This window comes from Benincasa hispida, chromosome 11 (assembly GCF_027475165.1).
Source record: "Benincasa hispida cultivar pf3 chromosome 11, pf3_genome.v1.1, whole genome shotgun sequence".
NCBI lineage: Eukaryota > Viridiplantae > Streptophyta > Magnoliopsida > Cucurbitales > Cucurbitaceae > Benincasa > Benincasa hispida.
Window position 1 is genome coordinate 37620974 of NC_143488.1, and position 26155 is coordinate 37647128.

A 26155-nucleotide genomic window follows, 5' to 3' on the forward strand; every position below is an offset into this window, starting at 1 on the left:
TATGAAATGAACACATAATATATCTACAGTGAGGGGAGTGCAACTACATGCTATAGTAGACAGTCCTGTTAGTTAACGAATGTTGATTAACTAGGTTAAAGAGTTCGACCGGTTAGTCTCGGTTCGTTAGAGCCCATGATCTGTAAGTCCAGTGGATCTTCTTGTTAGCTCATTACAGACAAAATTGAAGAACTAGGTGAAGTGAGAATTTGAAAGGTTCAAATTCGGTCTTTAGGAAAATTGCATTTTATATAAGATATAATTTACAATTAATTAATTATTTTTGGACAATATGTTTTATATAAAATATTAACATGAAAGTGTTTTAAAGATTGATTAATGTGATTCATCAAAAGCTAGGTGTCAAGGACAGTTTAATATGTGATATTAAATTTATTTATTTATTTAATTAAAATTACTTTAATTAAATAACTTCTAAAATATGAAAATAGTATTTCATATATTTGTCAAAAATGGTTTATTATAAATTTTATTTTAATAAAAAATTAGTTAGTGGAAAAATCCAATTGTTGAATTTTCCCACTAAATGATTTTTAAAGTGGTTCTTCCAAAGTTTGACACCTAGAGATTTCATGTTAGTGAAGTTTGACATGCAAGATGAGATTTTGCATGTATTTTGTCTTTAAATAGGTCTTGATTTTAAAAAAATGAAAACTTAATGCTTCCTTGAATATTGAATTTACCTCTTCAACAAAATCTTTTTTACTCTCCATTTTTACTAGAGTGAAATTCCCTACCTTTCACTAACAAAATGGTTCCACAACCGTGTTCTTCAATCGGAGAATAGCAAGGATTTTTTGTTGGTGGTGTCGATCGAGCATGGAGAGAAAGTTTATGGTGGATTTTACAAAGGTTGTATTTTCTAACATTTTTTGCATGCTTATTCTTAGTTTTAATGTAATTAGAACGTTATCACTCTTTGCTTCCGCTGTGCATGCTATCTTTATATTCCTCTCTATGATCTATTGTATTAAAATTCTTAATCATTTGAATTTAATTTTTTAAAAAATTATATTTTTTTTCGTGTGGTGCCCAATGGTGTTTGATAGGGCAAGTGTTTGTGAATTGGATTGGGTTAGAACGTTTTGACCCAATCCAATTGTTCGAGTTATAAGTTTTTTTAACTCAAATAATCCTTATTAAATAATCAATCTAACCCAACCATGAAACATTTGAATTGAGTTAGATTGGTTCAGATTACTTAGATCATCTATTTAAAATTTTGTTCTAAAAATAAGTAAAATATTAATATGTAAGAAACTTATTTAACTATTTTCATATATGGAATTAAAATTAACATCTCAATTAAGATTATAACTGTACATAAATAAGAAAAAATTACAACTGCTTCTCACAGCTCGATGAGGTACCTTACAAATGTATTTTAAAATTATCTTAATAAAATTGTTGATCAAAGCTTGGTAGATAATAGTAGATAATACAACAAATTTCTAAAGGTGGATGGCTAAATCTCCACTCTTGTAATTGTCAAAACACAGGAAAAAAATGAATCAAATCAAAATTTTTAATTAATAATCAAGTATCAATATTTTAATCGGTAATTTTGTTGTAAACTTAAATTTAATAAACAAAAAAAAAAAAAAATAATAATAATAAATAAAAGTTTTAATTAATAAATTAAACATAATATAATTTATTATACTTATTTAATTATAAATTCCAGTACAATTTCAACTAGACACATGGTAATGTCCTAGGTCTAGAATTCGAGAATCTAGATTCGACAACATCTGATAGCCTTGACATTTCCTTGCGACCTTACATCATCTTTACTCATCATCCAACATAGAATTGCTCCAAGTTAGGCACGCTTAACTTGGAGTTCCTTTGATTGAGCCACCAAAAATGAAATTGCACCTTATTCGTATAGGTAGTAACTTTCTATTCTTCCGAGCATTTATTAACCATACTTTCATATTCTCAACCCTCAAGATCTCTCTCATTCGGATGTGATCTTAGTTCATTCATGTTTTCCTTCTAAACTTGAGGTGTTTCACACATGTTCCTTCTCAAATATTTAACATTCATTACTCATCAAACAAAATCGAAATAGAACACAAATGATTATGGTCTACACTCAAATGCAAATAAGCAACTTCAAAAGAAAAAATAAAATAGAATAAAAGCTTTCTTCAAACAAGATTACAAGGGAAAATCAAGATGATGAGAGTATCACAAAGAAAGATATTGAAAGGCCTTTTCAGGGTGTTTTCCATCTATCTTTGAGTGGTGTGGGAAATCAAGAGGCATTTTTGAAGCAGAAACTGATGTTTCATTCAGTACTTTCTCTAGTTCTTGGTGCAGAACTCCATTGCCTTCTGGTGTGAAATGCAATCCATCCCTATATTTAATAACACATACTTTAATCACATCAAATAGGAAAGAAACAACCTAGCACAAACTTACTTAAAAGATCTTTTTTTTTTAGAAAAAAAAATCATGGTTAAACATTTTACCATATAAAAACGACATTTAAGTTAAGATAAAATGATTCACAAACAATCCATCTACCTCTTATAGTAGGCTGCGATACCAAATTTGATTCACATGACTAAGAGTTTATTTGGAATAACATTCTGGAGGTGTTTGGCCTATTGACTTATGAAGTCGGTGTTAAATAACTCAACTTCACCAACTTCGATAGTGTTCAATATCAAAGTTTGCACATTTATCGAGAACTAAACAACATAAACTACCTAATTCCAACATGTTAACTCCAAATTTTAGAACTCAACTTGCCCCAAACACCCCCTTTCTAAGCATTAAAAGTACATTTTTTGTATTTAGAAGCACTTATCTAAGCACTTGGAAAGTCATTTCAAACAGATCATAAGATAGTGACTATTAATATAAAATGAGGACATATAACATTAAAGATAACAGCCATATTTCAAAAAATGAGTAAAACTTGTGAATTAAGAGCTTGAATCACAGACCTGAGAAATTTTTTCTGCCAACCCTCCGTTTCTTGCAACTTGGACCATAAATCAATGACGTGAAGACCCATTTCCTTAGCCAGTTCAAGGCATTGTTTCGCATAAAGTCCAGTTACCTCATTTGTTCTCTCTGGCAATTCCCTTGCTTTATCACCATAAAGAGATCTGTATGAAACAGGTTTGATTTTATAATTAAGCAAAGACCTGCTGCTTCACCTTAAATTGGTTTTTGAATAATAAAAGTTGTCTTAGTCTGAGTAGGATTAGAATCTCTCGTCAGTATGTTGATGAAACTTTGAACTTAAAATATATCTTAGAGAGGATAGAGGCATGGAATTTCTGGAATGAACCACACTTTAAAGACTAATCATGATTATTCCATCCTGAAGGTAGGATTCTTACTTCTTAGACCACCTTTAAATGCCGGTATTGGTGACGATCTGCAACAAGGGCATAATTAAGACATGGAATACATTTGGACTCAACCAGTGGATACATTTACACAATAGTTAGAGAATGAGAAAGTATATTTTGGTAATGCTTTGATATAACTGATGTCAGTATGAAACTAATTGCAGGAAAAGTAGGAAGATGGAATATATAGACGGTTGTAACTACATCAATAGAAAGGCTTAAAAAATTTGAGCACGGATTAGAAAGAAAAAGTCATACCGTGCATATTCATTACGCCCTTCCTCATCGACAGGAGGAGGAGTAATAAGTATCACCAGCGACGTGGGGGAGTACTCCTGTAACCAAAATGATAATGAGATGTAAAGGAGGTTATAAGAAAATAATCCAACGGGGTTGAGTGAAAAGAGTGCTCCAATTACAAAAGAAATTGGGAAGGGTGCACCAGAGGAACGAAAAACAAAAATGATTCTTTTGAAACTTTTGAACTGAGCTCATGAAAGGCCTCATTCATTATTTGTATTGAGAATTGGCCAATTGGGTGAGCTCTCCAGGACAGACTAAAGATATGGCGAAGGTTGAATTCTCCAGGGATGATTTCTGCTATTGTCACTTCACATGCATTTGGCCGTCTTTTCTCCTTTGGATTAGCTTCTCTGTAAAATTTTGTGGAAGTTTAAATGCCCTTATTTTGTTGTTACTATTATTTGGGGCTTCATCATATATTCTTCAAGTGCTGGTTTTCAAGCTCCGTGGGTGCTTGCTTCTATTTTCCAGCTTAACTCTATTGTATTGTTTTCAATGTACTCATCACATTTTAATACCGTTTCATTGTATTTTGAGCATTAATCTCTTTTCGTTACAAAAAAAAAATAAATAAATTAAATAACGGCCTTGTGATTTCTTTTATTTCACAGCACCCGCCACCCGGTATTAGCTATAACCCCCTAAGGGATCTAGACTTTATTATTAAAAGGATGCCCACAAAGCAACTTAAGAGAATGCCCATCCCTTAAATTCCGATGAAAGCAAAAATTAAGGGGAGAAACATTTAGGAGCCATTTTCAGCAGTTAATAATGTTGATGCCGAAAATTGCACCAACAATAAATTTGTGTTTCTTGAGGGAGAGTAGCTCAAAAGCTTGCTTACATTCCTCCGTCCACTCAAGGTTAGTTTTTTTTTTCTTAATACCTTAAAGAATGGAAGATACTTATTAGTAGCTCGACTTACGAATCGATTAAGGGCTGCTATCTTCTCATTCAGGCTCTATAGTTGTTTTATTGTTTTAGGAGACTCCATCTCTCGTATCTTGTCTAGCTTTGCTTCGATTCCTCTCTGATTTGGATTTGCTTTGATTCCTCTTTGGTTTACCAGGAAGCTTAGAAACTTATCGGAAGCCACTCCGAAAGCACATTTTTCTGGGTTCAACTTCATCTGATATTGCCTCGGGACTCCAAAGACTTCGGCCAGGTCGTCTACATGGTAACTCGCTTTCTTGCTCTTTACCAACATATCATTCACATAGACCTCCATGTTCCTACCAATAAGAGGAGCAAACATTTTATTTACCAGAAGTTGATAAGTGACTCCTGCATTTTTAAGCCCAAACAACATTACGGTATAACAATAAAGACCCTGACCGGTGACAAAAGAGGTTCTCTCTTGATCCGGGATGTGCATTCTACTTTGGTTATACCCTGAATAGGCATCCATGAAGCCTAATTTTTCGTGGCCAACAGTAGCATCAACGAGTTTGTCTATTCTCGGAAGTGGGAAACTATCTTTTGGACATGCTTTATTGAGATCGGTGAAATTGATGCATATTCTCTATTTTTCATTAGCATTTTTGACGAGTACTACATTGGACAACCATTGCGGGTAGTGGACCTCCCGAATAAACTTTGTCCACAATACCTGCTTAGCTATTATCTCATTACAAGCATGGTTAAAGGCTCATCTCTTTTGGTGCACTGATTTGTAACTTGAGTCAATACTGAGTTGATGCAGGGTACTCCTGGCATGTCATCTGCTGACCACTTGCTTTTTAGAAAAGCTATAATAGCTTCCTTTTCATTAACTCCCAACTTTGCCCCGATGTTAACTCTCCAAGTGTCAGACAACAATGGAATAAATTCTAACGGGTGGCTGCCTCGCCCCAAGGCCTGAGCTCAGCTACCTGTTCGGGATCGGTAGCATCATCCAAGTCATCTCATTAACTAGTGTATCACTCACCACAGGTTAGGGATGGAAAAATCCCCGCGGGTCCTCGACTTGATCAGGGATGGGGAGGGGATCCCCGCCCCGTCCCCAACCCCAAACCCGATCCCCGCCTCGATTTTTTTAAAATTGTTATATAATAATAATAATAATAATAATAATAATAATAATAATAATAATAATAATAATAATAATAATTAGAAAAAATTGACACAAACTTAGCTATTGTTACTGATATTGTTTTAATTTTAATTATTATTATATATATATATATATATGTATGTATAAAATAAAACGCAGGGATTTTTCCTCGCAGGGACCCGAATCCCCGAACAGGGATACCCCGACCTCGACCCCCCAAAACGTGGAAGGGAGTGGGTTGGGGATTAAAAATCTCCACGGGGGCGGGGATGGGGAGTGCATCTCCGCCCCGACCCGGCCCCGTTGCCATCCCTACCACAGGTGTCGAGGTATGAGCCTTGACTTCAGGTTCTCCTGTGGCTTGAAGAACCTTCTCATCTCCCTTTCTAGCAATATCACTAATGACATGCACAACCTTTACTTTGCCCTTTGGATTTCTCATGGCGGTTCGATAGCATTCTTGTGACATCAGTTGCTCATCTCTCACAATCCCAACTTCGCTTGGAGTGGGGAACTTCAAGAGTTGATGATAGGTAGATGAAACAGTTCTCATTTGATGTAGGGATGGTCTTCCTAAAATGGCATTGTAGATTGATTTATCGTCCACCACCCAGAACTCTACCATGGCTGTCCACAGGCCATGCCCCTGCCAAAGGTGACTGGGAGCTTTATGCTACCTTTTGGATATACCGACGGTTCGTCGAATCCTGACAATGGGGTTACATTTCTTTTCAAATGTTCACGCCCCAATCTTATAGCGTCAAAGGCGCGAAGAGATAAGATGTCCGCAGAGCTGCCTCATTATGGTAAAAAACACAACTAAAGTGTCATTGTGAGGTTGATGCAGATTTATTGCATCTTCCTCAAAGAAATTGATAACCTGGTTTGCTACAACAGTAGAACATACCTCCAAGACCTTTGAAGAGAGTCTGGCCTCACGGGCTTTGTTTTTTCATTTTCTTCCAGAATGGCCTCCAGCCGGACCACCCATGGTCTTAATTTCTTTAGGTAGTGTCGGTGTGCAATCTCCTCCTGCTTCGAGTTATTCTGCTTTGGTTACCATTCTCTGGTCATCGCCTTCTCCCACATATTCCTTCAGCTGACCTCGTTGAATTAGAGTTTCTATAACTTCCTTGAGGTCAAAACATTCTGCGGTGGGATGCCCATGGTCCCTACAGAAGGACAATATTTAGTCTTTATTTCTTTGATTTGAACCGACCTTCAGCTTCGCTAACCACTTCAACATTTCTTGGTCCTTAGTGTTTCGACTGAGGGACAAGTCAGTGTACTTTAGGAAGCTGTTGAGTACCTGATGAGATAGAATTGAAATGTGTCCATTTAGTCGGATTTCCATCAAGATTTGCTTCACAAGGACCACCGTAGGAGTGTGTTGTTCAAATTTGCTAGGTGGCAAACTTTTTCGGGGCGCCTTCTCTAGTGCCATAGGCCATTCTTCTATCATTTTCTTCTTGTTCTCATGCTAATCCTCATCTTCTCGACCTCTAGACCTCTGATGGTCCAGATGGGTGATTTTCTCTTCCTGACCAAGTCTCAAGCGAAGGAGCTCCCCTAATTCGTTCCAGATTCGTTCTTGTGGATCACCTAGAGCTGGCTTTGGAATTTCCGCTGTCAAGTACCTAAACTTGTGACGTCCTTCCAAAACCATTCGGATTGATTGGGACCAGGAGAAATAATTCTGACCATTTAATTTTTCCTCTACAATAAATCCTGCGGAATTACCCATTGAACCGGATAAGTAGGAAACATTTGGTAAAACAGGTAACGAGTTTACCGGATTTTCTGAATAAACTGGTTGAACTGGATAGGGATTTGCATCGAACATTGTATCCAAATCAGAAATCTGTTGTTGCAGGTAAGCCAACCGTTGTCTCACATCGTCTGGATAATGGGTTGAACTACAAGTGGCTGGGAACGGTACTGTCACTGTCGGCTGGAAGGATGCCGCCGGTTGGAAGGAGGTCGCCGGTCGACTGGGCTATTCGAGATAGCCGACTTGTTCTCTGCCCGACGTCACTCCTTGCAGAACCGAAGGGCTTGTTGTGGAAGGATTGGCCGACGCAAAACCCACTGGAGCGTTAGTCGACGGGTTGTGTCTGTCCTTCGAGGATCTGCCCGGGTTCAGCACGGAATGACTCAGTTCGCTCCAGATCAGTGCCGATTCTGCCCAGATCCTGTTCGTGGTTCGTCTGTTCTTCGCGGCTAACCCCGATCGCGACCGGACCTCCTTCGCGGGTTCGGCTAGTTTCTATGTGGAGAAGTCCGATCGCCGCGGTCTGATGCGGTGGCTCCCACTGATGGCGACTCTCCGATGACTGCAACTAGACGACAGGAAGTAACTCCGGTAGGGCTGCTTGAAAACACTCCTTTACAGCTGCTCGGATAGCCATTTTCATGTCAAAACTCGAAGATCCATCAGCAGAAGAAGATTAGGGTTGATTCTCTTCCATAACAGCTAAGGTTTCGTCACCTTGCTCTGATACCATGTTAAAAATAAAGAATAGGGAAGAGAATAACAACAAGGTTACGTGGAAACCCTAGTACAGGGAGAAAAACCACGATATAAAGACTTTTTCTTATTCTTTTAAATCTGATACACTGAATATACAGGGACACACTGTATAAATAGACAGTAGAAAACCCTAGGGGTCTACACAATTACATAAACGCCCCTAGGTTAATAACCTATTTTCAACAATATATTAATTTAATTCATTTGCATAACTACATAGTATTCATCACCACTATTCTCAAATGCTTAAAAGCCACCTAAAAAGCTCATTGGCTCCCCCTCTTAGCTTGAGCTATTCTCTTAGGCCGACCTACCTTTTTAACTCGATCCCCGCTCTTAGCTTTAAATGTGCCGAGCTGGCTAAGGCCATTTTCTTTAATTTTTGCCCAAATGAAATACATTGCCCATAATAGGCTCTCGATTATCTCCGTCCTAATCTTGACTTTAATTTAATTAACTAGGTTTAATTTCACCCCCCTACAGGTGCTCCTCTCTTAAGTTGGGTTGTGTATAGCCTTTAAATGGAGCCTAGCTCGAGAGCTCTTTCTCAAACTCTCAAGGCATCCATTGCTTCAAGCTCGACTTTAGTAAATTTCTTGTTTTTCGTGCGAATTTCCTTAAAAAAGGATTCACTTGGCCATCAAAATTCACTTTTTTCATCTTTCTTCCATTATTTCTTAAGGTAATCTCCTACTTAGCTTATGTTTGTTCATGGAGAACATTCAAGCCTTAGATTCTAGGGTCGATGTGTCAACGGACTCCAATGATGTCGATTTCGTTCTCAATCAAAGGCCTCGAAATTGTATCCAGAGAGGGTGTGGGTTCTGAAATAACGATTTTAGGAATAAATTTATGATTCTTGACTCGGTACATATGAGAACCCATTCCTTAGGCGAGGAGCCATCTAACCTGCCTTTAGGTGAAGCAGCTTTTGTTATCTTACAATGTTTAGCAACGGGGCTAGGCTTCCACTCCATCCCTTTATTCAATAGTTTCTAGCTTATGTAAACATTGCGCCTTTTCAACTATTTCCCAACTTTCCCAACTCTTACTGTGTGCTATTAGGTTGTTACGTTCTTTGGCTTCAATTAGGTAACTCAAATCCCATTACCATGGAGGAATTTATGTCTCTTCATACTCTCACAAAAATAAAATCTTCATCTGATTCTTATTATGTTACTATTCGCAAAGGAAATTCCATTGTTTCATGTCCGACTATAACAAAAAGGTGGAATAAACAATGGTCTTTTGTCAGTGACGACTAACTGCCATCAGACTGTGGAGGTCCTTCTTTCCTAATCCCGACCAAGTTTCAGACTTTTAATAAGTTTCTCACATGTTCGTTTGATCGGGACCGACCTTTACAACTTACTATGACAAATTTTTCTTTGCTTTGTATAGTTAATCGCAAGCCCACCTTGACTAGTGCAACCGTCACCTTTCGAGATTCGGCCCTCTCGACTGACAATCTGCTCCGCTACGATCCGAGCTTGGTTCAACAAGAATTTCTTGATAACAAATTGCATAATTCTTAGCCAATTTCCAAAAACAAAAACAAAAACGAAAACAAGTTTTTGAAAAATACCATTTTTAGTTTTCAAATAACTACATGTATCATTTATTTCTATAAAAATTATGATAACATTCTCATATAGAACCAAAAATAGTCATAAACCTTATACCAAACATCTCTTAGAAAGGATGGTTACAAAAGCTTCACTCTTGAAGCTCACAAAAGCGCATAAGCTTGCACAGACACTCATGGATATAATATAAAAAAAAAACTATCGAAGCCCACAAAAACTTCACTTTCTCACGAAAGAGCGGCTGAAGAATGAGCAATCGCCTCTCTACAACCCCAAAATCTATCGAAGCAGAAATCAAACACTTAAAAAAAACAACTTCAAATGGCTTATGCAAAATCACATCAAGTATGATCTAGATCTCCAGTCACCTTCCTACAAAGAATGCAACATAGTAGCCCTAGCAAGTTGAACATTTTCCTATAAGTATAATGGAAGGTGTTAACTCTCCCATTTCATTCAACCGTCTTCCAAGGAAGAGAACCACTTTTGAATCCAAAAAATGTTTACCCTCTTTCATTAACCCTCTCATTCAAACTGCATGCCCATAAGAAGTTCCTAACATCCCAATCTAACTTTTAGCTTAGCTACCTTATCAAAAAAAAAATTAAACAAGGAGGAGGTGAATCAGAACGTTTCTCTGATTGATTGTAGTTTGCGCTACACATTTCAATATTTTTTAGGTGTTTTGGGTCGCAAGCACATTATTAAGAACCAAGGTAGTATGGTCTACCTTTGTCCTAGATGAGTTAGAATGGGATGACCAATGTGGTACTTAAGTGACTTGGTTCTCTCACCTCAATAGCTGGCTTTTGGGGTGTAGTTCTCTAAGGTGCTTAAGTACCTAACAATGGTGGTATCAGAGCCAAGTTGTCAACGTTCTGAAAAGGAGCACCAGCAAAGGGTCCGCGTGTTTTCGAGTGAAGTGCTGTCAGTCTAGCCGCCAGGACGTCGGCTTTCCAGCTATGGGGAACTGTTAGGAACCAAGGTAGTATGGGCTACCTTTGTCCCACATCAGTTAGAATGGGATGACCAATGTGGTACTCAAGTGGCTTGGCTCTCCCACCTCAATAGTTGGCTTTTAGGGTGTGGTTCTCCAAGGTACTTAAGTGCCTAACACACATAAATCTCCCCAAATCAACTATCTCATCCTACGACATTTGGTTTTAGAAAACTTGAAGGATAACTAATATCAAGATAGGAGGTCACTATGGTTGAAACTTATTACCTAAAACATGAGTTTACCAATTGTCAAGGACAACTGGGTCAACTAACAGTGGTTATCCAATGCACAAGTGACTAGACTTATCTAACTAATTTAGAAGTGATACGTCTGCCACTCAGAAAAGTAGATCTTGCCCTCTCTATAATCGGATTCTAAAAGTCCAAACTCCTACGATTAGCTCTTAGGGCTTGCTGAAATAGCTAAGTAGCCAAAACTTTTTTTGATACAAGGAAGACTCTATTCTTAATATCACCATCCAAATTGATCCCAGTGAAGGTATATTTAGTTCAATCTCCACTTCATGCTAAAAAGAAATATCTAAGAATGTTTAGTCTTAAGAGTATTATAAATCTCATTCTTCTTGTGAGCACAAAAGATGTATTATTGAACAGTTTAGCCTAAGGGTGGCTCTCTCCTCTGCAATCTATCAATCTTAAACAATTTCATTGGCTATTATCAGAATCTACCAAATTAGTGGCCAACACAAAAAATCAAAAGAAACTATGGAAGTCCGTTGAAGCATTTCAAGTACTCATAAGTTGTAATGTAATCCTGATTGGAACTAATTCATAAATTTTTTTTTTCAACATCTCTCTTCCTGAGGCAACTACCTTGTCAATAGGGAACTCATAAATAGATAAAAATATAGAAGTGGAGGTAAGATCTTCAAAATAAATCTTAAAGCATTTTGCTAGAAAATATTTCAAGCATGAAGGAAAGAGTCAGTACCTTCAAATGATTTACCATTTTTTTAAGATTATCCTTATACTCTTCAAGTGGTACGTGTTGTCTCTCACTTGTTCTCCCCAAAATAGCTGCATCATTGGCCCCAAAGAATATTGTCACGACAATGGGGGCCTTCGGGGTATTCTGCATTACAAGCAATGCAACTTATTTAGAATGCAGAATGTACAAGAGACATCATTTTCAGAAGCTTACAAAGATGTTTCTACCCATGACTTAAGCTAGTACAAAGAATATCTACTGAATACTTCAAAATTTGGACTATAATTCTTTTGAAGAAAAGTGGTTCAGCTTTTGGGGTTTCAAAGGGGCATGAGAACACAAACTTTGGGATGGAAGCAAGGTTGGAAACCCCTGCTGCGAGGACACCCTGTGAGCTGGGCTTCAAGCAATGAGGCATTTTGGTGAAGGCAAGTCGATTTTGAGCCACTAAACCCTGGATCCAATGTCTCTTGGGAACATATAAAGCAATGTCCTAGCAAAGCCAACTTCTGTACCAGTTAAACTAGAATTGATTAACGCAAGAATTAGAACACTATCCCACCAAGCACGTATTTAGGCTTCCAAATATGTTAGTAACTTAGTATACAACATAATTAGACAAAACGTACAACAATCTTTCACACAATGGGTTAGTTTTTGATGTAGTAGGATTAGGATAAATTAGAATATCTTGGTCAATCCTTAATTGACTAGGATTAGGATTAATTTACTTGATTGATTAGGATTAGGATTAGTTTCCATAGTTTATTAGAATTAGGATTAGTTTCTTCAATTATTCAAATTAAGATTAGTTTGCTTTCCAATTCTCTATAAATAGAAAAGTTGTCCTTGTCCGAGCAATTTTTTGGTAGTAAAGACTTTGATTCTTGGAGAGATCTCCTTTTATCTCTTAGATTACATCAGTTTTGTTGTCCAATCACATCTTTGAGTTCATTGTATGATCTAGCTGTAAGTTTAGCCTAAATGAGCAAAAATTCCCCACTTTACTCAACGAGGCTGAAGTCAATTGAAAGGATCAGAAATGGATACAAATTCCTCAACATAACTACAACGATAGATTGCATTACAAAAAAGTCCTAAAATGAGAATAATGACCAATATCCCACTAACTGAACATAATGAAGCAAATTCAAGGGAAAAACGAAGTCATCAAAATCAAAGTAGACGGGGAACAGAAAGCGCATTATAGCACATACCAAAGGAAAAATGTGATGAAGTAAAAATAAAGCCCACCGAGTATTGTATCCGCCATAGCCACGAACTAGGACATCGGCCTGTAGATTGATCAGACAAGAACCCAATTACGAACACAAAAAACTTCAAAAACTGGAATAAAAATAGAAATGACCTTTCGGGAGTAAGTGTCAGCAAGCGCAGCTCCCCATCCACCTGAACCGAAGGATTGCGCAGTCAAAGAATCCCCAAATAGAACGATCTCAGGCCTCATTGTCTGTTGTTTCGAAGCTTCGATCAACCCTTTTGAGAACGAACAAATGGGGTATTATCAATTTCTTCCACACCGATCGATCTTCTCCTCTTTAAGCAACCATTCGAGTCGTGAAATTGAAGTTTACTGAAACTTAGTTGTCCATTGTACAGCAAAAGGATCAGGCTTTGCCCCACGAAAAAGAAAAAAGAAAACGGTAGCATTATATTATTCTTCCAACGTTATTAGAAGGGTCAAACTACATTAGCTTTCTGGTAAATTATAAATTTTATAGATAATTAAATTATAAATTTAATCTAAAAATTGATTTTAGTTCAACTGTCACAACAATTGTACAATCAACTTAGAGCTTAGAGATTTGATTTCTCTCCTCTTATTATTAAAAAGAAAAAAACCGTCTTACAAAGATAACATCAAGAGACAAAAATAATGTCGTCCTCGCAAGGAAATGAGTTAGAAAATTGTAACACCACTTCACATGGGAAAAGGAAACAAACCCCAAATCATTCATCATTGACTTAGTCTAGGAGGAGATCTCTAAAAGATCTAAAGACTTATCATTGAGGAGGTGAACAACTCCATGCAGTCAAACTCAACCATAATATTCATCATATTGGTAGAGAAAATGTCATCTACTTGATAGCCATAGTTTCATAAATCTTGATCTCACAACATCTAAGGATGGCTTTGGAGACCAGTCGGGCGAGCCCATCCCAAATGGTCCCTAACCACCAAACCAAAACAACCACCTTATCTTTTGGACACTTTTTAACCTTTTTTTTTTTTTTAATTAATCATTTTGTAACTTTGTGTTTAATAATTCTTTAAATTTATAATTTTGTATCTAATAAATCTTTGGATATTGAAAAGTGTTAAATAAATCAATAAAACATTAAATTTCGTGTATAACACTTTAAATTTTAATTATGCGTTTAATAAGTCATTGATAATGATATATTGGATATATTTTTTAAATTTCATAAATCTACTAAATTGAAATTTTAGAATTTCATTAAGTATAAAATTCAAACTTATCTTTGAGGGGTCGTTTGGTTGGAGGATTTGATGCATGAGAATTGATATACATATCCAAATCCCATGTTTGCTTCATAGTTTTCAATCATTTAGTTGGAAATAAGCTATTCGCATTCTTATTTCCCATTAACAAGATTTTCTATTCCCTTTTCTTTTTTCCCCTCTTCATTTGTTTTTATTTTATTTATATTTTCATTTTAAATATAGTTAATTAATTATATTAATTTAATAAAAATAATAAAAAAATATTTATTTTAATAAATCAACAATAATCTATTAAAATATCTATTTAACTTATTTTTATAATAAAATTTTATTAAATGAATGCAATTACTTTTCTACATAAATTAGTAATTTATTACCCAACAATATCTTAAATATATTTAATTAGTAAACTAGGATTAGTTAAATTTAATTAGTACAAAAATTCATATTTCAATGATAATGATTTATTACTTTATTATTTTTTTAATAACCAAGTAATTATTTATTGAGATTAATTTTAGTTTGATCATTCGTTATGAACATATAGTTATTATTGAGCAGTTAATTATTTATTGTTATTAATTTTTATTACTTCATTCATTATTAGCATATCATATTTACAAAAAAAAAAATATTCTTTATTAATATATCATATTTTTATCTCAATTTTTAAATTTTTTTTTATAAAATATGTTGTTTATTAAAATATATTTTCTTATATTATTTAATTAAAATTAAAATCACTAATGTTGAAATTAATTAAAATTAAAACCACTAATGTTGAAATTAATTAATTATAAAAATGATTAATTATTATATTATAATTAATAAGACGTTGATTAAATATATTAATCCATTAGCTTTTAATTATATATACTCTTTTTCAAATATTTATAATTAAAATTATTATTGATTCATAATTAATTAATTTTTTTTATCAATATATTGAAGGTTGTTTATTGGTTAATTTATTAATCTATTACAATTATAAAAGATTTTCATGTTTATTTTCATAAATTAAATACAAACATAATTTTTATTCATAAAATTCTGATAGGCATGCACAACCAAACACACTCATATTTGATTTCCAGTCATCATATTCTCAGACATCTTATTCCCCAGTATTCTTTATTTACAGATATCTATAAAACCTTAAACCAAACGGCATCTAATACATCATTTAGTTTTTAAATATTTTAAATAGGTAAGAACTTAATAGATAAAGATTTGAAAGTTTAGAATTTATTACATTTTTAAAAACCAAATGGACACAATTTTAAATTTCATGACCTAATTTTATAATTTAAGGAGAAAAAAAGCACGCATCAAACACTCACATTATGTTATCATGTTAACAACTAATGACTAAATTTAAAAAACCTTATTAAAAAAATGTCATCTTTTAAGAAAAAATTCATTAACTAGAAACTAACAACGAACACACTCCTCGATTATAGTAGAGGAGATCCAATCGGGTATTGACACCAAAAAACAAACCCTAAAATCTTCAAAGAGGAAGAAGAAGCACGAATGCTCAAGACAAAATGGGAAAAAAGGCGCTCTAGCAAGTTAGTGAGCAGCTAAGTTACAAGAACGTGAGCACTTAGCAAAAACTTTAAAAAATATAATTTTATATATTAATGAAACACACGTTGAATGCATATAGTGTTATTATATTAGGGTTGTTCATGGATTGAAGGATTTTTTGGACCCAACCCAATTGTTCGGGTTGTTAATTTCTTCAACCCAAATAACTCTTCTTAAAAAATGAACCCAACCCAACCCAACCCAACCACGAAACATTTGGGTTGAGTTGGTTCGGGTTGATCGGGTTATTTTTATTCGAAAAGAAAGTAAGTTGTTAATATGTAAAAATTTGATTTAATTATTTTCCTATATTGAATTAAGATTAACAACTCAATTTCAATTTATGTAATGAATATTTTCTTTTCCAAAGTGCTAAAAAACTATTTTTAGGAGTTGTTGGAGAATAAATTATCTAAAAAAAATTATAAAACTTAAATATATATGATTGTATTATAAGTAAAAAAAATATACATTATAAAGTTAATAATAAGTTCGGGTTGGTTTGGGTCATTTTAGGTGAACCTATGAACTAACTCAACCTACAAAAATTTTATTTATTTGAACCCAACTCAACCCAAATGAGTTGACTACCCAACCCAAACTACATGGGTTGAGTTAGGTTGATCGGTTTTTTCGAGTCATCGAATTTTTTGAACACTCCTATATTATATTATGGCTAATGACTACCTTCATCTTAGATATTTGTTTATAGGTATTCTGTAAAAATTTCTAGTGGTAACATATATGAATATGGATTAATTTTTCATTATGTTCATATATTTGTCATTATTTTGAGAGTTGTTTGGTACAAGAGAATGGGAATGGAAATGGATAAAGATTTTATGCCTTTGTTAATGGTAAGGTTTATGAGGTTAGACATAGAAATAATGTATCTTTAAATATCATTTATTCATGTGATAAGAGTATTCTAAAAAATATGGTTTTTCTCTGTCCATTTTTTTAATTTTTATTTTTAAATATAGTTAATCAATTAATTAACTAATTATATTAATTTACTATTGTCATGGATAGATTTGACTTGAGCACATAATCAACTTTGCACAAGTCGCAGACTATTAAATAAGGAAAGGAAAAAAACTCAAAACAAAAATCGCACTCCAGGACCCAATTGGGTTGGGAAAAGAAGAGAGACCAAAAAGAGAGACCAAAACTGACATACTCGATAAGACTGAGGTCAAGGTCGGGACTTCCCTTTCAAGGAATGGGACATATCTAATGCATTTCCCAACCAATTTGGACTTGAAAAAGTGGAAAAAAGCCCAAATTGGCATGCTTAGCCTTCTCATTTGATGAATAAGGCATGCCCAATGCATGATCCATTCTATTTGGCTCGAGGATGAGCTTAATCTAACTTTAAGACCCTGACTTGGATGCCCTAAGTCAGGAATTTTCTATAAATACATATTATGACTTGAGAAAAGTCCAGAGGTGTTTGGCTCATCGATTTTATAAATGAGTGTTAAATAACCCAATTTCAATAGTGTTTATTATTAAAATTTGTACATTTATTGAAAAACTCTATCTTCAAACTCTGCATCCTAAACACAAATTTCCTAATTCCAGCGTATTAATTATAAGCTTCATAATCCAACTCAGCTCCTCAAACACCCCCTAAGTTCATTCTCATTCCTAAAAACTCTCACTATAACCGAAAGACTCTCACTGACGAAGACATCAGAGACATTGTGGCAAGTATCATAACTAGTGCCCAAATTATTCTTATTTTATAGGTCACATCTTCCCTAAATTAAAAATTTACTGTTATTATCATGTGAAGGTCAGGTGCATTTTCTTTGTTCAGATTCTAACATTAACCATCATAATTAATTATGTAACTATAATACATCAATAATAGCTTACTAAAACAATATACCTCTTTTAGCGGAAAAAACAACAAACTACAAAAGCAACATCCTTAAACACACAAGTAAGGAAAACCAAAGAGTAAGGAGAAAACATGAGAGACTAATCTTGCTCGAACAATGCCTTAATGCAAGTGAGTTTGCAAAGGAATTGTCGACCTTCGCACATGGAAAAAAGTAACATACTCCAACTCAATCAAAATTGACTTAGCTTCCTCAATGAAGAATGATACCTCTAAAAAATCCATTAATATGCCATTGAAGAGATGAATTGCTTCAAAGCATTTTGACTCCACCAAGTATTACACACATTGAAAGATTGAACACGATTTAGGCCCTTACAAATAGCTATTAACCTCAAGAACCTTGACCTCACTTCCTCTTGAAATGTACTTACAACCAGCCAAATGAACAGGCCCTAGATGGTCTTGAAGTACCTAGTCAATGCCTCTGACTAACTAATAGGATTTTACGCTGCATCAATATTTAGCTTTTACCAATTGAGAGGGAGAGAGGTCCATCCAATAGTTAAGACCGAAGTTGGACGAAGTTGTTCCTCCACTACACTGATATATACTTGTCAATTGACGTGTTCCATTTAAAGTAATATTGTAAATTTATTACATAAGTGTCACGGTTGGCTACTGGAGCCATTCTATAAAGAGCTTCAGAGATTGAGGTAGTGTCTGGTTCCAAGTCAATGGTGAAATCTATTTCCCTATAAGGTGGCAACCTTGGAAGATCCTCCAGGAAAACATCCGGGTACTCCTTCACCACTGGCTCAGATGACAAGATAACCTCAGGGTCTCTAACATCCACCACACTGGCCAAAAGGCCTCAAGCACCCTAACTAACTATCTTCCTAGCTTTTAAAGCTGAGACTACCTTAGGCGAAGCCTCAGTCATAGCACCTCCGAACTTATAGCTAGCTTTTGCGGGCAGACTAAACACAACTTCTTTACGAAAATAATTTATGATGGCATGGTTGGCAGCCAACCAATCTATGCCTAAAATTGCATTAAAATCCATCATAACCAAGACCAATAAGGTCACATCAAACATACGCCCTGCTATTAAAAGATGACATGCTTTTACTCTCTGAGCCACATGAATAACATCTCTAAACGAAGTAGAAACTGACAATACATAGTGCATCAGCTCTAATTCTATATTAGCATGCTTCACAAACCTAAACAATATGAATGAATGCATCGACCCAGAATCAAAAAATACATAAGCATAATGTCCCAGAATGGGGAGTGTACCTGCCACCACCGAATCTGACTTTTCTGCCTCACACTAAGTCATGGCGTAAACTCGACCGTTTTGTTGCTGTCGACCTAAACTCCCATGCTGTGAATTTGAGGGCTAACCCCTACCACTTCTAGAGCCACTACTAGAGCACTGGTTGACCATATGCCTTACCTGCTTACACCTGAAGCAAGTCCCCGTACCAACTAGACAACGTCTCCATGACGTTTCCCACACGACTTGCACACAAGCCTATCCCTCCAGACACCTCATAAATTAGCAGCTTGCTGTTTGATGTGCCCTAGCGATCTGTTCGCGTTCTGAACCTTCTGCAGAGGCTCTGATGCTTTCTACTCAGCTTTCCTTTTCTGCCCTGAGGTAGGTTCTACCGTCAAGGACTTCAGGAACTCTAGCCTCGAGGGACAGTCCACTCGTGCTGTCGCTCGGAATGCTGTTGTATAGGTGGTAGGCTTAAAAGCTTGCACAATACCCCGCACCCCGTCTCGAAACCCCTGAACAAATCTTTCAACTCTCTTTGCTTCAGTAGACACCAGGTTAGGGGTGAAACAAGACAGACTATCAAACTTCTCCTCATACTCTTCTATTGTCATGGTCCCTTGCTTCCGGTTCATAAACTCGACCTATTTTTTATACTTACATGGGTAGAGAAGTACTTTTCGTAGAATCGTTCTTTGAGTTGGTTCCACGTTGCTTGGCCCTCATTAGCTTCTATCATTCTTTTAGCTGAGCGCCACCAGTACTTGGCATTATCGACGAGAACAAAGGCAACACACTACAATTTCTACTCTTTTGGGTACTTCATGTACTGAAAAATCCCTTCCACAGCAGATAACCACAACTCTGCTTCAGTGGGATCATTCAGGGGCCTGTTAAATGTTAGAGGATCACACTTCTTGAAGTCGCGTAGGTATCCAACCTCTAAGGAAGAGTCTTCCATCACCTGATTCGGTATCCTGTCTAGGTTCTGAACATGTGATTTCGGGGCCAACGAGGGTGGCATCTGCTGCGACTGTGCGTGCTGAGCTATTTGCTCGTCCACAATGTCCCTTAGCTACCCTACCACATTTTTCATGACAACATTCCCAATCGCTGCAGCCATAGCAGTGTACTCCTCCAAAATCTCTGAGGGTGACGATCCTGACAAGGGCACGGTCGAAATTTGAGGCCCGCTTCTTGTTCTAACCCTTTGCCAAGTTGACCCAGAAGGGTCAAGAGGCGGTGGGTCTCGCATCTCTGGGTTTTGCACCTCAGAGTCTTGTACATCAGGGTCTTGCTCCCTAACAACATTCTTACCTCGACTGCCCCTTCCTCTAGTTCATGGTGCCATATCCTAATAACCACACAGAACACTTTAACAAAATGCTTACAAGAAATATTGTCAAATACGATTATGATTCAGGTAAAGTTTCATGCATAAATTCCTAGAGGACTTTCTTTTAAAGGACATACTTGGCGATGACAAGAGATCCGTTTGTAGGACATAAGGGACATTTTGGACTCACGATAAGTCAATCTACAGAACCTAAAACTTAGGCTCTGATACCAACCTAACGACCCAAATTTCTATAATACTCTTAGGATGCTAGTATATGCATGCATAGACTTGAGAATAAACTTCTCAAAGAAAAATTTAATAAAATAAATAAAACCTCTATTTTTAAAAGTAAAATTCAAACACTAAAATCCTGAAAATACTGTTCAGGATACCCCTGACTTTATTTTAAAATAAATTGAGCAAATAAACGAATTAATAAATGGATGAATGAAATAACTAAGAGTTTTAATATGCTAGACTTTTAAATAAACTCCTATCAAACGACAACATGGATGCGAAAGCGATAACATATCCCAATGGCCGAGTCACGGATCTCTCCTATCATTTGTCGATTTGTCTTTACCTTTACTTGGAAAACCTGAAGGGAATTGGATGAGTATATAAATATACGCAGTAAGCGACCCACTACTGGGTCCATTGAGTGATCTATTAGACTTTTTTATTGAGACTAGGTGCACATTACGCATTGTAGGCATAGGAATATGTGATGAGTTAGTTTATGCGATGAAATAATGGAAGGGTTGCGTTGGTGGAAAATGCGTTGTGCAAATAAGTTTTCTCAGCAGGACCCAAGTATAAATCCTACTGAGTTTCCTGGTAAGTCTAGGGTTGAACTCAGGGACTAAGGAAAACAATATGCGGTAGTAATTTTTAAGATCACTTTGCGGTAGCAAATAAATTAATGGTTTGGTTGGTTTGTTGTTTGAAGTATGAAAAGTATGCGGCGGATTTGAGAAAAGATTGATTATGCGACAGATACACTGAGTATGCAGAGGAACGGGTTGAGAAGGTCTTTAGCTAGCGTTTCTCGAGAATGCGTTCAAACTATGCGATCATGCTACATTCATGCGACAACAAATCATTTTCCAATGCAAATGCGGTAGCTCCTAATTCTAGGACGCATGCGATGAATGCGATAATGTCTATAGAGCTTATTCCTAAGTCTCTACTTCTTGCCTATATGATTATACAAGATGCACACAAGGGCAAGGTGACCGCATACAATCATAACCTATCTCTAGGATGCATGCGATGCATTAATAGCAAACAATGCTTATTCCTAACCTCCTATCTCTTGATTATGCGTTTCTAATCTGACTCTTCTGAGCCTAGATTCTAACCTGACTTTTCCAAGCCTAGATTCTATCCTTAGACTACCCTCCCGAGAATCTTTAATGGACGAATGACGCATACATAATACAAGAAAATTGCATAGAATGAAGATCCCCATGCTAACTAAGTGCTTCTTAACCCATTCGACATATTTAGCTACTCATGCGTAATATACAGAGAGTGAACATATATAAAGATGTAAATTCCATTTCTATAAATCAGTTCAGAGTACAAAATGATAATGAAAGATAAGGGTAGAGAGCCTAGTAGCAATTCCTTGCTTCCCAAGGCTTTTACACTGTTAACTCTATTTTTCTCAGAAGATGTTCCTGCTTCCGCAGGAGTTGACCTCTCTCTGATCTTGACGCTTCTGGCACTCTTCTAAGTTCACCAAAATGATCTCTCGGTATAATCTCACTTCCCTCGCTTCTGCTTTCTAAGTAAAAGAAAACTAAGAACAAGGCTACTTCTATCTAAGGGGAAAAATTATCTAACTATCGAACTCCTTCACTGAAGGTGGTCTCTGGTATTTATAGAGCTTCGAGGTGAAAGGTTTCTTCTCTCTTATGATTGTACTGATGGGATGACATTAATTCTCTGTCTGATGCATTGAATATTTGTCACCGAAAAGTTGAGTGTACTTGCTACAATAGTTCGTTAACGGCTTGTCAACTTAATTCGGAATCGACTGTCATCAGCTTTCTGTCCCATCGTGATTTATTATGCTTTTCACCCAGATGCGCCCACCATGATGCGCCAGCTCTATGCAGCAACCTTCTTGAGCAAATAATCGCGAGCGCAAATGATCGTATAGCCTTACATTAACGCAGTCTTTTAATGCGCTCGATTGTTGATTTCTTTGGATCTCATTTTCCGCCTTGCGTCAATGCATATTATGCACAAAATACACAAGTTAGCTGTTTTAATGCGATGGACGCATGCGACCGCAATATTGTGAACTTAATTCTTTTAGATGCAATCTTGTATATTTTTACAATGCAAACCTGCATTGTTTTATAACGTAGCAATGTAATAACGTGCATTTCTGCCCGTTATCAATAGGCATAGACATTAGCACAAGGGGTGAACCCGAAGGCATGCTTTCATAAGTAGTGATCCGAAGGGCACAATCATGAGCATAAATGTTGATCCCAAGGGAATACTGTAAAATAGTCATAAGGTATGAACTCAAAGGCTCACAATATGCGATGTGCGTAGCCTGATAAGAATACTAACAGTCATAGTTAACTCAATATAATCATATATATACAGGCATAATCTTATTTCATGCTTAAAAAATTTCAAAATAGTCTCTAGATCCATCCATCAATCTAACGTAGCGACATTCACATAAGATCGTACTTTCCATCACATAAACACGGGCCTCCATAACACTTTCAACAACCAACCTTAACAAGTTATAGCAATTAAACTCATCAACCCATAATCATATTTTCAGTGCAATCACAATATCAAATCAACTTGGGTTCGAGGTCGAACAGGCAGTAGGTAACTTACCTTAATTTTTATACCAAATAAGAAGCGAAGTAATCTTCCTCTTTAGCTTAGATTTTGAATTAGATCCCTATCAAAACCATAATCGAAACAAATTCCAAATTAAAACCAAACTCAATACTTACAATCATTCAGAAGACTCTCGAGATCACAATACTTACCCAAAGCGAGGCTTATTCTAAACCCAATTCCAAGCTTAAGTTAAGGTGCCCAAATGGGAAGTATCAAGAATTACCAAGATCAACCTCCTATGTCATTATGCAACCAAAACCCAAGTCAAAACTTAGTGGGTATTCAATAATACTTAAGGAACTTAACAATAATAATAATAAAAAAAAACCTAAAATTTTACCCCGAATCCAAGACTTCGGCGGGGGATGGGCTTCGTGGGTAGCAACGTAGATGAAGACCGGGTTGGAGTCTGACGCTCGCATCTTGCCGTGGCAGGGACGATGACACGCCTAAGACACTGAAGGCGGTCTGACGACGGCGTAACTACTGTGAGGAGGTGGTGGAGACCAATGGTTGGGCTAGGCTTAGGCGTGAAGGCGACGTGAACGAAGAAGCTAAAAGAGGGGGAGGAGGTATGTGCGCATGATTGAAGGGAAGAAGAAGGGAAAATTGGGCAAAATGATCCATTGGAAGTTACCTTTTGTTTTTTTTTTCAAAACAAGTTTTTTTGACCCCCTTGATGATGAAAATGATGTAAGCATGGTTGTATAATTACTCTTATGCCCCTTACCACTAACCTACCAAATTAATTCACATTCTCCACCTAAAATTAACTTATCCAAAAACCATTAACAAAAAATTATTCACACAAAAAATTCTCCACCAAATTTGTTGGTTGTATAATTACTCTTATGCCCCTTATTAAATTTTCACTTTTAATTTCAACCACCAACCTACCAAATTAATTCACATTCTCCATCTAAAATTAATTTATCCAAAAACCATTAACAAAAAATTATTCACACCAAAAATTCTCCACCAAATTTGATTTGTTTATAACCCCACAAAAAGTTCTCTTCATTAAATTGTTTCTAGAACGAAATTCGTCAAGTCCAAAAATTGTATTTCACGAAGTTGTAATTTTGTACACTCAGTTGTAAGAAGGTATGTATTTCATTTTTGTATGTATTCTCAATAGCTCACTAATTTCTGAAAAAATTGACAAAACTAAATGACATTTTTGGAGTTTGATTTATGTTTGGTTTATTGATTTTTTTTTTTAATATTGTTCTGCATGTGATATTTATTTATAAATTTATAAAAAAATCATTAAAAAATAGCAATTTTTTTTACGATACCCGGTTGGGCTTCACTGGATAGGAAGCAAATGAGTTCAAATTACCGGCCGACTTCACTGGGAACAAAATAAATGTTGGAATAAGTTTGATACCCGACCTGGCTTCACCGGGTAGAAAGAAAATGAGTTCAAATTACTCGGTTGGGCTTTACCGAGAGCAAAATAAATGTTGGAATAAGTTTGATTCCCGACCGGACTTCATCAGGTATGGAATAAAATGATTGACCCCTCACCTGGTGACCCGACCAGGCTTCACCAGGTCTTTCTCGGGTCTGGGCCTGGTAGAGCCAATCCTAACTCGGCTGAGCGCACAAAAAGCATGATTCTGTTTTTTGGCCAAGTGGTCTACCCGATCGGGTGGACCACCAGACCAAAAAACATAATCAATCTTTTTTTTTTTGTTTTAGTTTTCTTTTCTTTTGCTTTTTGCTTTTTTTATTTTTTTTTATTTTGCTTTTTCTTTAACTACATTATATTAATACATTTTTTATATAAATTGTAGGAAAATGCCTCGTGTTTGGATTTGTTTTGGTGGCGTTTGGAATGAAAGGGAAAAGGATTACGATGGAGGAGAGTTGCGAGGGTTTGACGTTGAGTTGGGCATGACCTATAATGAATTTCTGACCGAAGTTTATAGGATAAGTGGTATAATGTCAAATGAGTATAATCTTGTTATCAGATGTATACTTCAATTGAGATCCAAAGCCCCTGCATTTCTAATTCGGAATGATGAAGATCTACATACATTCCTTACATGAGAAGAGGTCTCAGTAATACCTCTTCACATATCCACGCTTCCAAAATGTTCAACAAATCAAGAACTTCATCCAAAAAATTCATATGTCCGACGAACTGAAGAAATCTCTTCAACATCTAGGCCAGTATATTGGAAGATGGATTCGGATAGTCCAATTTCCCTACATATTTTAACCTATCACTTACTTCGTCGTCTAGTAATTTGGCGACTCATAATTTAGGGGATGATGTAGACCAAGGTTAATATTTCAATAATTGGTCTTGGAGGGAGAAGGATGATGGAGACCAATGTCAATATTTCAATTATTGGTCTTGGAAGGAGAAGGATGATGGAGAGGAACCCAAGATTAATACCCACCATACACTTCATGCGGAAGAACGAACAATCAAAGACTACGAAGGCTTGTCACATGCAACGGGTCGTGACTTGTCACATCCTTCTAGTAGCACAATCACCATGTCAGGTCAGTCTTATTCTTCTGAAGATGTGCAAGTTGGTGACATATTTATATCTAACAAGGAATTGAAGTGCGGTTATCTATGTTAGCAATTAGAGGTAACTTTTAGTTTAGGGTGAAGAAGTCGACCACAACATTATACAAAGTTATATGCTTAGTTGAAGAATGAAAATGGAGACTTCGAGCCATTAAATTGAAAAATTGTGAAATATTTAAGATCTCTAAGTATGACAACGTCCACACATGTAGAAATGAAATATTGACTAACGATCATAGACAAGCTTCTAATTGAGTTCTCAGACATCTAATTTCGAAGTTTGAAGATGTCAGTTATTCATATAGACCGAAAGACAATGTGAAGGATATAAAACAAGAGTATGGTGTGAGTTTAAGTCACGACAAGG

The 26155-nt window shown here is 36.1% G+C and overlaps 1 protein-coding gene across 2 annotated transcripts; it reads right to left on the bottom strand.

The window, feature by feature from the left end:
* Nucleotides 1-2048: 2048 nt before the first annotated feature.
* On the bottom strand, nucleotides 2049-13632 carry LOC120091034 (SGNH hydrolase-type esterase superfamily protein). 2 transcript variants are annotated; one of them, XM_039048826.2, is made up of 7 exons: nucleotides 13182-13478; nucleotides 13030-13107; nucleotides 12157-12321; nucleotides 11816-11956; nucleotides 3651-3727; nucleotides 2979-3143; nucleotides 2049-2383 (listed from the first exon to the last, which is right to left on the bottom strand). In XM_039048826.2, exons 1-7 carry the CDS (start codon nucleotides 13278-13280, stop codon nucleotides 2215-2217), a joined length of 894 nt encoding a protein of 297 aa, XP_038904754.1. In that variant the 5' UTR covers nucleotides 13281-13478; the 3' UTR covers nucleotides 2049-2214. The 2 variants fall into 2 exon arrangements, with proteins under 2 accessions (XP_038904754.1, XP_038904756.1); XM_039048828.2 differs by lacking the exon at nucleotides 12157-12321 and having other exon boundaries at nucleotides 13182-13632.
* Between the last annotated feature and the right edge of the window lie 12523 nt (nucleotides 13633-26155).

Coding starts and splice junctions, on each gene's coding strand:
- LOC120091034 (XM_039048826.2), bottom strand. CDS start 13,280: ATGAGGCCTGAGATCGTTCTATTTGGGGATTCTTTGACTGCGCAATCC. Junction 12,322..13,029: donor TTCATCACATTTTTCCTTTG/GTATGTGCTATA, acceptor TAACTGGTACAG/AAGTTGGCTTTGCTAGGACA. Junction 3,144..3,650: donor GGGCGTAATGAATATGCACG/GTATGACTTTTT, acceptor TGTTTCATACAG/ATCTCTTTATGGTGATAAAG.